The sequence below is a fragment of the Temnothorax curvispinosus genome, unplaced genomic scaffold (assembly GCF_003070985.1).
Source record: "Temnothorax curvispinosus isolate PA1 unplaced genomic scaffold, ASM307098v1 QBEX01000525.1, whole genome shotgun sequence".
NCBI lineage: Eukaryota > Metazoa > Arthropoda > Insecta > Hymenoptera > Formicidae > Temnothorax > Temnothorax curvispinosus.
The window spans coordinates 2,081,929-2,097,438 of NW_020210305.1; the positions used below are offsets into that span (position 1 = coordinate 2,081,929).

A 15,510-nucleotide genomic window follows, 5' to 3' on the forward strand; every position below is an offset into this window, starting at 1 on the left:
CAGATGTGGGAGATAATTGTATCCACAAGGCGTAAATTTCGCTTGTTTTGTGCGATTCACGCTCTTAATTTATTTCTCCAAAATGATGATTATGTAATTCATAAGAGATAATGCACCAGGTATGTTATTTCACTTTTGCGCACACAGAAAACGTTTCTGATTTAGTAATACCTAGCTGACAATTAATAATTTGCATGCAAAATCGCTGAGAATTCGCTCGTAAGAACGTATAACGTTCCAAAACGTTTAGAATAAGTGCGCCCGTATAAAAAGAGAGAAACGTGCAAAAATGCACCGATACAGGGACGCACACGCCCGTATCCGTGCACGTCGGCGGCGTCTCGCGTAAAGTGGTTAACTACTAATTTTTTAACGCCGCGAGAGAGCGTATCGAGCGGTTCTCTCCGCGCAGCGAAAAAGAACCTCCGCTCGTTGTTTTCCAACCATTTCGTTCCGGCCGTCCCATCCGTTTTTCGCCTCCTAGGGAGAGGGGCTCTTTACGAATGCATCGACGTGCCTAGCACGTGCGCATTCTAAAATGCGCGCTCTATTTTCCCACCTGTCCCCTCCACCCCGCGCGATACGGAGCAGAGCATTTTATTTCGCGTCGGGGCCTTGTGCACGCGTTTCCGCGATTTTCCTCCTCCGCTTCGTTTCTCACTCGAATCGCAGGTTAGGTGCAAATGAAACACAATATTGTTTTCATCCACGCTTTCTTACATGTTAATTGTTCGATTTTTTTTAGTGTTATTGAACTGAAAGAAATTAAGAAAATATACCAGAACAAAATCCCCCTAAAATTAGGGAATGTTCTTAGAGATAGATGCCCTTAATATTATTAAATCTTATTAACTTTGAATCCAACGGTTTTAATGGCTTATATTATATACTATTACATAACAAAATTATGTCGTTAAAATGCTTTCAATAAATGACTTAATAATTAAAAATTCGATTTTTAATTATTTAAAAGTTTTTTTTAATTTAATTTATTCGTCAATCAAATTTACATTTAATTTTGATGTATGCAAAATTTTCTTAGGATTGAAAAACGTCAGGAGTCATATGGAGTGTCTGCATTTCCAACACTTTTCATGTCTTTTTTGCTATTGGACGCTGCCTCCGTGCTGGTTTCGTTGCACCTGTTGCACGTTGCGCCGTTTGGTTCCAACAGACTCGGTTATTGGTGTCAACGAGTCGTTAATCGATGATATTCTGTACGTTGAAAAATATGTGCGGCACCTCTTATCGCGCGTTAAATCTTAACTTTAAATCACGATTGGCCGATGAAAGACCCAGTTACTTTTGAAGTAAATTATTAAGGCTTTTCGACTTAAATTCTCGTGGCGCTGAGAACTTGTCGCAGAAACTGCAAAGAAATTGTGGGATGTCTTATTGAAATTGTAAGATAAAATTCTCGTAAATTCTTTTTCAGAGTGTCAACAGTGATATTCTCCGACATGTTCGTATCTGGCGGAGTTAGCGATATTCATTGTCAGATAGGCTGATTGCAGCAAGTTACGGGAGCGGATAGAGCTGCACGGATAGAGCTGCACGTTGTAATCATAGGAGTAGGTCGCGAAGACATTAACTTTGCGCTAGTGCGTCGCGTTGGCAGACCGCGTCGACCCACTTCCTTTCATGCTTTCTTCCTTAAGGCAAAGCCGAAGGCACTAACGAAGGCTCGGATGAATTTCATAACCCACGAGAAGTCCGCGAGGACTATATTACGCTTGGCGACCCTCCTTTTTTCCCCTTTTTCCCCGCTTTCTTTTAGTCATCGCGCTGGTCCTCGCGCTAGTTCGCTAATTTTCGCAACGCGCCTTGCTACCGTGTTTTTACTTTTTCTTTCTCCTTATCTACATGCGGTATATGCACGTACATGTACTCTTATATAGTTGCTAGAAAGCGTACAAAATATCCTCGTTTGATCCTTTTACATACTCACTTTTTTTTTACACAAATGCCTTGGCGATTGAAACTACGTAATTAATTCCACGAACGTTTTTTGCAATTACGAGACTAATTTACTCGCGAGTATAACGAGTATACCGTTTATTTCGAGAAAACGCAGCATGCACAAGATTAATGCAGTTAAACGATTTTTAATAGTAAAACAGCGATTTGTTAATTATTGCCTGCAATCCTAACAACATCGCCAAAATAAAATTTGTTTGCATAAATGGTATTTAAATAAGATCAGATTCAAAGTAACATAATATTTATCAAGGTACGTATGCGTGTGTGAAACTTAACATAGAAACACGATGTAAAGGGAATTTCAATTAGTACTGCTAATTAAATATTTTAATCCTAAGAAAGATGAAAATTTCTTCTAATGATGATAATTGAATGCTAAAATGAGTCAATTTAGTAAAGTATTGATTTGTTAATTTAGCATAGCTGGTCGAATAAGCTATTCGCTATGGCTCGTTTCCTATAGTCTCGGTTAGGTAAATGACGGTAAACCGTAAATACTCGCAGCATCGTCTAAGTTGGACCAAGGAGAGCGGATGAGGGAAATCAGCAACCTCTTGAGCTAGTATCCGTTAACTCGAGTCAATTACTACAACAGAGAAGCATGGTTCGTCGTGCACTGGGGTAAAGTGGTCTCTCGGCGTGCTTCAACTTTCAATTAACTACGGCACGACGACAAACAGACTGGTGATGACAGTTGGAGGAAGGGGGGAGACCCTTCCTAAATTCTCTCTTTTATTATCGTATTACCGCTATTGCAGCTACGCGACATTATTGCATTATATTGCATTACAGACATGGCAATAAATCACACGTTTCTTTCTTGGCCAATGTGATCTATAATCGTTGTTATAATAAATATTAGTGGTTTTATCACTTTATCAGTGTCTTTATAATCACATTTCTATGTCGGATTTCTTAGTTACATCGGATGAAGTTTTACCGGAGCTAATTGTCTTTATCTCCACGATATAAATGCAGTTGCATCCTCGTGGTATTGCTTAAATATTGATGGCTGCCGGAGCGCGACGTTAGTTATATTGTGAGCCATCTAATTCCACGCGTCTCGAATAATTGCTTCCTTTCGATTGGATATTCCGATTGGATGTGACTCGATCATTTATTAAGCGGACGTTAATAATTCATTGCGGGTAATTCGGAACATTCGCGAACTCGCACGAATTGATGTTTGCATCCTTAATGCATTTCCACGTCGCTCCGGTGCACACCGGCTTAGACGCGATTTGCGCTTTGCGGAAACTCCGTGTAGGTAGTTTACGAAACAGGGGCGCTTCGCATGGCTCTACCGTGAAGGCTGCTGCAGCAGCTCGATGTAGGTCGCGCGTTAATGACCAGTGCGTAGCGACGAATTCAATTGAATCGTCGGTTTCGCAAGAAACGAGGATGCCACGCGTGCGAAGTTTCGCACAATGCGTATGACACAATTCAACGTGTTATCCCTGAGTCTATATAATTTAAAAAAAAAATTCAAGTTTTTTTATGAAAGAGAGCAGTTCGTCTGAAATTACCTAAAGAATAGGATGTCGTTTACTTGCTCTCTTTTCCTCTCTCCTTCTTCGCAACTTAATTAAAATTAATGGTTCTAGTTTTTCAAGCGTTTTTATAATTCAAGAACTATCGATGCTTCGATATTTTTGATCAGAGAAGAATGTACTACAGTTTACGGAAAGAATTCGTAACTAAAAGAGAATGTGGGAAACAACCCCCACATCTCGTGTATCAACAGCGGCGGGAGTGACCTTAATAAATCGGGGCAACCTCGTCAAAGTGGACGCGACGCGACGCGCGACGTATTGTCCGAACAGCACTCGTAATTTAGGACGGATCAAAGGTGGGTCGGACGGTTAAGGTTCGCGGTGAGCGATCGGTCAGCAGGTTCCCAGGTGTCAGGTGTTGCCCGGCCACTCTAGACGCGGCCGAATCACCAGCACCCGGCCGGCCGCCCACCATTTCCACATAGGAAGCGACTAATGTCCTCGCTCATTTCCCACGATATATAGGCGGGCGCCGCATCGATTCTCGAAGCACCATCCGCCCGTCCGACGCGATATTAATGTTTAACTAGCGCGATCGTGTGTCTGATACATTACCGTTGCTCCCGGGGTTGAAATTGTTGCGCGCTGCGCGCTACACGCCCGTTCCACGGTGCTACATGTTACGTGAGTACGAAACATGCGAATTGCAGAGTTTGTCGAACGCGCTGCTGTTATTGCGATACTATCGTGCGTCGAATTGTCTTCTATTGTTACGTCGACGTGTAATTGGAACGCAGTGTTATTCGATATTTTTAGATAGCTGCGACGTACGGATTCTAGAATTATTACGTGACAAATTTTTTATTTTTAATGCGGAGTTAACAGGATAAAGATTATTTTCATATGTATGATCGTACACGTTGAGAAACATATGTATATGTTATAACGTTGATTAGATTGCCGTAATCTCATACTCGTGATGTTATATCAACTATTCTCGTTATCACGCGTCTTGAACGCGTTGCAGCGAGCACTATACCCTCTGCATCCGCCGTGGGCAGTCTGTCAAATTACGGGGCAGGTACTTGGAGACAGGCTCCTAATTCCGCTTCTAATAACCGGGGCTAGTTATAAGCGCCCGGAAGCGCTTTGTATTGTCAACGTTACGAATGGTGAGCGCGTTGCAGGTGCATGCGTCCACCATGGACGCAAATATTTGCAAGAATATGAGAATTATATTAATTAAAAGGAGAATAGAGATTTGCTATTTTATATGCGCGTATTCTAACATTTAAAATATTGCGAAATTTTAAGATTCTGTTTTTTAATTTATTGTTATTATGATTAATTGAAAAAGAAAAGTAGGAAAGTTTGCAGAAACCGAACTGTATAGAGCTCTCGTAGACTATATTCCAATTCCTACGGCGCGCACTCGTTTTCCGACGAGCTTTTTCCACATTACATGTGGAGCAACAGATGTTTTCGAACGAACTGGAAGAAGAGTGATGGGGCAAGGACGAGAGGGAGGAAGAGAAAGAGAGAGTTTTTGGCGTCGTTAAACTGGAGCGCAGAGCCATGCGAACTTTTGAGTTGTCGAGAGCGAATATTATTCTTATTTTATTTGCTGAGGGCGGCGAAAGCGGAAAATTCTATCCGCACTTCGCGGTTGTTCGAGAACGAGCGTTTCCCAATTCGACAGACAATGACCGAAACTCTCGACAGAAAGCTCGCAACTTCATGAGAACGCTCGGTTCTCTCTTCTCGAAAAATTTTGTTAATTACGTAATTCCGTATATTCGCGAATTGAGAGACTAGGTGGAATAATAGTGGCAAAATATAATGTGTAAAAATATAACTTTTATTGCTTCTAGACTCTTCAAATTTAATGCTGAAATACATTTCATTCTATTATACTATAAGTGAAAAGTAATCTAGTTACAGAAACGGAACTTTAATTTACGGTTGTTCGAAATGGAATATTTTCACGTGAACTTTCAGAATTAAATTAAAAATGTAGCGATGTGCTGGTTGTCAGATTTTACAATTAATCATTGTTATTGCTGACGCTCGCTCAGAAAAATGGGAAAACACGCAAAATCGTCGATCCGAGAAAAGAATGAAATGTTTTGGAGCAGTAATTAAGAAGCTATTAAGAAGTTATATTTTGTTGTGGTTTCAGGCTCGTTGGGCACGTCGGTATTCGACACGGACGTGTATCTCGTCGGGGCAAGCGGGGGCGTTTACGCCCTTCTGGCGGCGCATCTAGCCAACGTCCTCCTCAACTACAACAATATGGAGTTCGGGATAGTTCGGCTCATCGGCATCTTCGTCATTGGTAAGTGGACCCTACTTCCCTCGATCGTCGGCCCGCAACCACCGCGCAACCAATCCTATCTACCTTCAACCTGCCAGCTCAATATCTCCGGTCGAACTGCTTTCGAGAGCGGTCACGATTGACCATTGGCGCCGACGATACATTAATCACGTTTTGTTCCTTACTAATTGCAGACAAATTATCAGAAGTTATATTAAGTCACTACAGTATATAAAATATTATGTGACAAACATTGTTTCGAGTAATATGATTGCGATAGGAAAGATTTTTAGATGATTATTACAAGTTCGCGATATAGATAAAGGAGAATTAATCCTCTCTATGGAAAATAATTTTTAAAAGATTCTAACGTGCTTGTGATGTAGATAAAGGAGGATTAATCCTCGTTATGAAAAATTGGAGAGAAATATTTAAAAGCTGAGGAGAACAGTTTCTGAACGGTATCTCGTCTTTCCACTAGTCTCTTTACAAAGTAGCAAAGACCTTTAGAGTCGCAAATTTGCAGTCACGTCTTTAAGGATTAAAGTAGAGTGCCTCGGACCTCTCCGAGCAAGAATACAATCTCAGAACGCGGCGCCTATGGCGACGTAGCGTAATAATAGCGCGATATTGGCAAAGACGTAGAACTCTAGTATCGGGGGCCTGTATAGCACGTAATCTGACCGCCACTGTACGTGCGCATTATCTGGTTCTAGTGGCCCTAGAGTCGCCTCAAATTCACCTCGACGGAGCCTCTCGAGTCTTCAATAACCTTGTTTAAGGGGTTGATTACCGTCAGCACGGATTCGGATATTCGCCGTTGCTTTCTCCCTCTCTATGTCCTACTACTCGCACCCCGTTCCCAATATATTCGCGTAGCTCCCTGTCCGCGGGTAGTAACAGCCTCTGGGCCCGTTCCGATCTACGCGCTTCGACTTGGATTACATCGTAATCCCAGCGCGCGAGTGCCTGACGAGCGAAGTAGAGCTTGATCGATAAACGCGCTGCTCTCTCACGACATGGAAGCGGGTCATCCGTTCAGCCGCGAATGCAAATGACGCCTCTCGCAGGAGTCTGCGACGTGGCGAGGTATCTCTCTCCCACAACGTCTTAAGACGCGAAGAAAATGCGCCACTATCAACTGCAATCAGACCTCTCTGTGAAGGGATTCAAGAGGGATTTGAATTTCTTCATATCTTAGAAACAATTTCAAATGTCGATGATTGCGTTTAATTAACGAGTTTGAAAATTGTATTAATTATAGGTATATCGTTTATCGAACCTAATAGAATCGTTCACAAATATCGAATTTATCGATTAAGAATAGACTTATTCTTTAAGGACCTTTACTGAACAGTAACGTTTAATATCTTTTTTGCATTCACTTTCGTTCGTTGTCACCTAGTCCGATTTTCTCTATTCACGCTTCGTTCGGTACCTCTCCTGAAATTTCAATTTCCTCGTTTTTTCCCTCCACCCGCGATAAGAGCTGGAAAGCGCAAGAGAGGAGCCACGAAAGCCGTCGCTATTCTGAAGTTTTAATTAAAAGATAGGTGTGCTCGCGCTGTGATCGCCGTGGAGAATTTTCGCCGACGTTGGGATTGTTTGCCGCCAGAAGAACAGGTGGCTGTTCCGTCAAATTTTCAAGCGAGCACGGTGTCGTCACTCGTGTTTATTGAGTCATCAAGATAGCGCCTGAGTAAGCTTGATTGAAAATTAAAGAAGAGATGTGCGATACTCGAAGATTATGGAACAATAAGGGCTCCGGAGTCTATCTCGATGAAAAAAGGAGTTGGAGAAAATTGAAGAAAATGAAATAAATTTTCACGCGATGAGAAAATTTTAATTTTAATTATATAAGTAAATGTAATTTAGATGGAGATGGCGTATAATTAATTATTAAACGAAGTTTATAGAGTAATCATATATTTTGACAATAATCAATTTTAATAATAAAGTGGATGAGGTTTACAAATTACCAAAAGTGTTTCAGATATAATAATGTATAATTCAATATTAACTAGTTAATATTAACTAAGCTTTTACCCAACAATTTCATCAAAATCAGGTTATATATAAGTTGAAACGAAACAGCTAGCATAGAATCGGTGCAAAAATGAAGGATATCGTTATGATGAAAAAGACACAACAATCGAATATTATATAATGGATATACTCATGGATATACTGATTGCAGTCGAGAAAATAAAGTTAGGAGAGCGAATAGACGGAAAAGCTTGGAGAGGGCCCAGCTTTTGTTACTTCCAGAGTTGTATAACTCAACCTTGCTATCCAAAGTTAAACGGCAACAGCGACATAAAGAGATCGCGTTTGAGAATAGAAAGAAAACAGTATAAAGGATGTACATCAGAATTCGTACACTTCCTCAAAGTTATAATGCCTTGATAAATTTAAAGTTAATATCTCGTTAATGAAAATTTTAAACTCAATTGCAGAATTACTAAATGTCGAAAATGAAATGTGTCTTTGTAAAAAGATGACAAAATCTTTTCTTCTTTGTACTTAAATGATATTAATTTAATTTTAACGAAAATTAACTTGGAGGTCAATTATTTATCAAGTTTTTTGCAGTTTTGGTACAATATATATATTATAAAAATTTTAAAGAACAATATAATTTTATATTAGTTAAAATAAAAATCTTCTAGAAAAATAAAATCTTGTGAATTACTCGTAATGTTTAAGAGAATCTCTAAAAGAAATAATAATTTAATAATAATAATAATTTGCATTTATTAAAAAGATCAAAAAATTCTTAGAGGATGTTAAAATGCTTAGTAGATTTTGAAAGACGAAGGATGATCCAATTGTGTCCAGGCTGCGCAAAACCCATTTCTACATTAACTAACGAAGAAGCAAATTTCTTACGGGAGCACAACGAACTTACATAATCATCGACGATGGTCGCAGACGTAGAAAAAAGCCGCTGAGGAAGCTGCAGGAAAGCTCTTCTCTCGACGACACTTCGGGAGCTTCTCAAAGCTCGCCGTCGGCTCGGCTCTTCGTGGCATCCTTACTTTTTTTGCTCTACTCTCTTTCACTTTCTTGTTTCTCTTCTTGTTCCTCTTATGCTCTCCTTATCGCCTTACTATGCGCCATTTTTATCGGTCGTACTTTCAAGACAGACAACCAGAAAGAATCTTAAGAGAGAACACGCCACGATAAGAGCATTTTTTCCTTTATTTTTTTACTTTGCTCATTTTAAATTAATTCACCAATCTGTTTGCACCTGTTAATTGTAAATTTATTAATTTAAAAAATAATAAACGTAAAGTCTATAATTTTAATTTAAAATTCAATAAATAAGATTATTAAATTGAGCGTTTATGGATAAAGTTTGAATTGAAACACGCGTGGAGAAACGAGAGGCTCGAAATCACGCGTAACAATTCTAAACAGGCAGTAAGAAATTTGTATGGAAATCTTGATATCTCTGATTGCAGCCAGCGCCGACGTGGGCTTCGCGATCTACGACAGGTACGCCGCGGAGCAGATGGGCCCGCCGGTGTCGTACGTCGCCCATCTGACGGGCGCCCTGGCGGGCCTAACAATCGGCCTCTTGGTACTGAAGAACTTCGAGCAGCGGCTACACGAGCAGTTACTCTGGTGGGTTGCCTTGGGCGTCTACGCCGCCTGCACGATCTTCGCGATCATGTACAATCTGATGCACCCCGACTATCCATGACGCGAGATCAGCTTCGCGTACGGCCAGCCGAGGCACACGTAACGCGAAGCTGATCGCCCTTGGAAGAAAAAGAAGAGGAAGAAACGAAGGAAAGGACGGGAGACGCCGTCATCGTCGAGCAACGTCGAGGGAGATTTTCAAGTATCGCGGACTCTCGATGGCACGCTGAACCGTGAGCTAAATCGTTCCCGAAGCACCGAAGGTGAAGGATACGTAAGGAACGAGAGTTACGCGACGGGGTCGTCGGCAGTCGTTTTTCTCAAAGAACGTGACTTCGATCTCCTTCCGCGCGAAAAGGATCGCTAATAGTTTCGTAGTATATATTTTCTTCCAAGCCGGCCTGTTTGCGCGCGACAGTCGAGAGACGCGACAGAGCGCTTGTCGAAAAGAAGCGAGAAACGAGCGAGGGAATGTAATATATTATCGATTAAAAATTCTAATGAAGGAAAGAAATTCGAATGGAAGCGATAGTGATCAGTAAAAGCAAACGCGATGCACTTCCGGAAAAAGACAGGAGCAAGGAGGAAGAAAAAATTTTGCGAATGTCCTCATTAAACGTTTCATCTTTGCTGTTCGATAAAGCAGTCCGCGTTCGTCCCGTCATCCCGCGAAAGGTTCTTAAACGCAACGTCAGGTCTACTTCATCACGGCGGAATGCGGGCGGATTTTGTGAGCGGTTTAATCATTAAAAAAGAACAACTGTTAGGCCCGCATACTTCTGCCATCAGCGGGACAACGAAACGTTATTGTTGCAAGATGAGCATCCTGAACCACGATAAAATGTCTTCGCGTGTCGACGGAACAGCGTACGGGAAGGTTACGGATAATATTCTTCCTCGTCGGTTTACGGGAAAGAGGAAGTCGCGTGATCGCGAGACTAGTCGTTCAATCCCGTCGTCGCGCATTCTTCCGTATTCTGAAGAAAAACCAAAGAATCAAGCTGGATCACGAGGTCGGTCGGCCACTCGGAAAACGCAAAATCCTTCAGGAAGGAGGCATTTCTATCCGAACCTGAACAAGCTGCAAGGGGAATTCTCTCTTATGGCATTCGTTTATTTCCGCGTAATGCTGGCCGCAGTCGTCCTCGGAAAAACCAAAGAATCATACTCGACTGTGTGGACAAACGCTCACTGTCCTTTGTCGCGTTGTTGAAGACATTTCTTTGCTCGGAGACGAGAAAAAGAAAGAAAAAGAAGAGGAAGATGATGATAGAAAGAGTGAGAGGGAAAGAAATTGGACAACAGCGAAGTAAAGCAACAGAAGAGGTAAAGAGGAAACGGGAGGACTTAATGGATCCTTCGCGGTCGATGAAACATTGTACAAATGACCGCGACGGAGAGGTACGAAGATGATGTGAAACAAAAACCGCGGTCGAGAAAATTGGTAACCATCGACGTTCCTCTCGAAACCCTCTCGAAACATTCGACTCGCGAGACGAATTCGTGGACGTGGACGGAAACGTAGAAGAGCGGAATGCGTCGAGTTTGATGATGAAGAGCTCGTGCCGGTGGGAGATTTTTTCGATCGAGATGAATGATTAGCCGCGAAGAAATTCTACAGAGGAGAGAGCAGATTGCTAATTGATCACTAATTCGACGATAGTGCGTAGAATACCGCTAATCGAATCGCGCAAATAATTGTGAAGTATTCATGGAAAACGATGTGAGTATTGTTTATGAAATATATATACAATAATAATCGTTTTTTTTATATACATTATTATATCTGCTGGAAGATCCATTTGTGTAGTGGAGACGCTCCGAGTTGCCACGAAGCTCTCCTAAATTAATTAGAATTATTTCGTATTTCTCAAACTTTTGTAATCGTTTGGCGTTACTACTGTTTTCTATAGATGCTTCACAAATGTGCACAATTATCGAGTTTATGTATTATTCTTTATAATGTGTGTGATTTCGCGAAGAATTCATGAACCAACACGAAAATCGCAACAAAAATTCGCTGATATTCGGACATACATTATCGCGCATAGATAGATCGATCATAGGAATGCAGATTCTCCAAGTCATAAAAAATTCATCCAAATAGCCGTTGCATATTTTCCGTGTCATTGTATTACATTACAAAGTCTTGCGCAAAAAATTAAAAAAAGGAAGACACTTTCAACTTTGCGCTCGCGAAAATCAAATCACGCCTACGAACGCAATATCGTCGAAACGCGTACTGTATCATTGTAAAGAAACACTATTTAATATTGCAGAAAGATAATATTTCGAGATAAGCATTGGGACTATCAATTGTGTACATAAATCAAACAGCATTTACGCTTCGTATCGTCGCGCATTGCCGTTCGCGCGATTGTGATTTTCGCGAGAGCACTCACGGAGCTTTCTACATGATGGATGTAATAATGCGCAATGCAACGGCGATCAAGCCTATGACAAAACAACACTCGACCGATCCTGTCGGTCGGTTTTCAGTCGCTAGTCCGCGCTTTCGATAACGACCGCTCGTTAACGTTCTCGCAAAATCCCCCTGACGGCGCATCTGCCTACGCGCGCGATCATTAACGCGCATTAATTGTAAACCATTGTAAATACCTGTATATAGCATAGAGATTTTGTGTGTGTTTTTGCGTGTGTATGGAAGCGTTTCACGCAAGTAAAGAGGAGGGAGGCGCGAGACAGAGCGAAGAAGGAAAAAAAATGAGAAGAGGAAGGGAAGAAGAGAGTTCGAGTCGGGTCACAGTCTAGTCGTTTCGCGTCGTTGTCGTAAGTATATACATATACAAATATACATATTGTATTTAAATCGATGAGAGAAAGAGAGAGAGAGAGAAAGAACCGCACATTCTCGGGAGAGCACACGCTTAGTGTACATAGTCACACGCGAGACATATGTTCCTCACCTTTAATTTATCATCGTGTCATCGTGTCTTCGGAATCAGATCGTACGATTGCCGGCCGCGTGACGTGCGACCTAAACGACAACTGTACCGATGATGGTCGGTATTCCGATAATGTTTAGCGTTTATTCGCGGCTACTCGATGAATCGTCTAGACGGGCATTTTCACCGCGCGTTTAACCGCAAATATAATTGTTTAATTTCCACCGAGAGGGGATATTTATTTAGCCTATTATCTTCATTACAGTAAACGATTACAAATTAAGTTAATTAACTACAAATTGCTTTCACAATTACACAACCGCATTCAAACCCTTTTGGATTGTATTATGATATAAATTCATAAAAAATACATTTTTTATAATCTATCACACAGGAAGACAAAGATTAATTTATTTATAAAATTATAAGAAAGTGATGTATCAAAGTAACTGAGATTACGGAAGAGCTTTGTTCCCCGCAGAATATGGAAAGTCTAACTTTGCCTGACGGCTCATTTAGCGTTGAATGCGCGGTGACTGATAAAGTCCAAAATCGGAAGCTAAACGCGACGCTGAACAAAGTTCGAATACTGCGAGCCAAAGTCTGTACAGTTAGTTTGGATAGTGTCGCGGTATGTGTCTCTCTAAATGTTTAGTTGTATAGGTTGCTCGTTTGTCGAGGTAGCCCGACGCACTGCCTATTTTGTAATACGACTTAGCGCCGTGCGCGCCTTTCGTTTCCTCAAAGTCCGCCGTTTAACGCGATTCGCGTGTTATATAAATCGCGTTAAATGCCCACATTTTTCTGCCTTTCTCGTGGAAATACCGGAAGAGGGAAAAACACGTTTGATTTCACGTATGTGTTCTTGGGTAACAATTAATTAGCGATTATATTATCATATTCCTAGCGACGGCGCGCAAACCTATATTCCGCGAAATCCTATATTTATTTTTCGCAAAAGAAAAAAAGCGAACACACAGCTGTGTTGTTCACGAATCCCACGTGTACGAAGTACCCAGTTCTTTCCGATATTTTTTGGGTCATTTTCTCGGCTCTGGGAAACCCTACGCGAGTGCCACGAGGTGAAATATGTAAAATCGTCAATTAGTCGACGACTGAAAATTATTTTCCCATACTTACGCGATTTAGGGTAGCGCGTTTAACGTTCAGGAGAGGAAAAAAAGCTGGAAATTCTGCCCGGTAGGTTTCTCCTTGTTTCGACGGGGATCAAACTAATGTATTATTATTTATGTTGCACTGGTTGTAGTGTAATAAACGATAACGTACGATACCAAATAATACACAAGATTTAGTATGAAACAGTAATATATTATTATATTATTTTTATTAATATTATTGTTAATTGCTATCGCATCTTTCGTGGCACCAAGGATGAAAGTAATTTCTAGTGCTGGTATATGGCACGGCCGGCCTGAGTGGCGTAAGACGGAGAAGTAGTCTTCGAGAAGAGTAGCGGAAGGAGCTCCAAGAGGACGCGAATCGAGCGCGAGCGAGAGATCAAACGAGAGTAATTAACGATGCTAGTCAATTAGTACCCGCGAAGGCAGCTAACGCCAGATCCTAGCTTAAAGTATGACGGCTATGTAACTCGCTTTAAGACGGTGAAAGAAGGTCGAGATACCGATGACGCTGAGAAAGAAGGGTGACGTAAAGAAGAGAGAAAGAATAGGAGGAGGTCGAGGGGTCTAAGGAGGTTTAAGGAGAACACTGAGAGAGCGAGAAGAGAGGACGTTGAAGAGCGCCCAAAAGGTGGTTGCTCAAAGAGTCGAGGAGACGAAGGAGAGCTTCGACGGTTGGCTGGCTATGTCAGTCGACAAGTGTGTACTTGGCGGAAGAATGCAAAAGGGGAGCAAAAATGTCGGTTTTTAACAGCGAGCGGCCGTATCGTGCAGCGGCCGTATCGTGCAGCGGCTCTAGATACGACAATTATATATGGTCGAAAGTATCCCACATACGGATCTGCAAGTATTTCCAATCGCCGACGAAAAAATAAGCACTCTTTATTATAGTGCAAAACCGAGAGCATCTTTCATCAATTTTACTCGTACATAAAATAACTAATAAAACGGGTTGAAATGGATGATCAATTGGGAATTAAATGCATTAATGCTCGGAGAAATAACTTACCTAATTAACTTATCGAATAAATAACGCGGGGCAAATTAAGATTTTTATCTTCGATGCGCATATTTATCGATAAGTCAATAAACGTTGCTTCTATTGTTACATAAATAAATACAAATTATTAATGCAGAGCAAAGTTATTAAGTTTATATCGATAAATTGAACGTGATTTTCGTTATGCATATACAGTCTTGTTAAATATTTAATTCGATTTGCTTCATAAATGCGGCAATGATTTGAGTTCTTTTGAAGTGGTCTGAACCTTTCATAACGCTCGATCGATTCGAGCTCCCATTAATTACCATCGTTGTTAACGATAATTTATGCATCGATGAAATACGGCCCCCGCCAAAAAGAGCCGCTTTCCCCCAGGAAAATCGAACAGGTGTCGATCCGTTGGCTATTAACATCCAACGGGGAAACATATAATTTAGAGACTTCATACAACATTTATGGCGTATGATTTCCGTTTTATTAATCCACCGTCGGGTTAAATGACGATGCCAAAGAGCACGCGCGACGCATAATTATTTACACACGCTCGTAACTCGAATGTGGGAATAAATAATACGTCGTCCGAAATCCCTCGCGTAAATGACCCGCATAATGTGTATACCTAAATGCTCTGGCGATGATACTTCGTCGCATTATATGTACATCTAATGGCGTGATTGAAACCGTGAAGGGGAAACGCGTGCGTATGAGTGAGCCTTACTCGGGAATTGCCATTATATCGACGCGCTACAATATCGCGTTGCCGGTGAAAGAGGATTCGCCTCGAAATTTTTTTCAGCGTCCGAGCAATAATTGAAGTTCGCCCTTTTCATGAACGCTCTCTCATCATGAACGGGCTTCAACAAACAAACGTCAAAGTCGTTTCGGAATCGAATTTTCTTATCAACACACATCTGTCACCCTTCCAAAAGCGTCATCGGATTTCCGAACCGGGTGTCCAGTGAGCCCAAAAGAAATGAGAAAAACAACACCGGGAAACAGCGTCTCGCTCGAAGCTATCTGGACTTTAATT

General features: G+C 41.3%; 1 protein-coding gene across 2 annotated transcripts in view; it reads left to right on the forward strand.

Moving 5' to 3' along the window:
• Positions 1–14,249, forward strand: part of LOC112455306 (protein rhomboid) — a 361,741-nt gene extending 347,492 nt beyond the window's left edge. For both annotated transcript variants that reach the window (XM_025017130.1, XM_025017138.1), the window contains exons 9-10: positions 5,653–5,808; positions 9,252–14,249. In XM_025017130.1, coding sequence (XP_024872898.1) covers positions 5,653–5,808; positions 9,252–9,493 — 398 coding nt within the window. In that variant the 3' untranslated portion in view covers positions 9,494–14,249. The remainder of the gene's footprint in view (positions 1–5,652; positions 5,809–9,251) is intronic.
• The last annotated feature ends 1,261 nt before the right edge of the window (positions 14,250–15,510 follow it).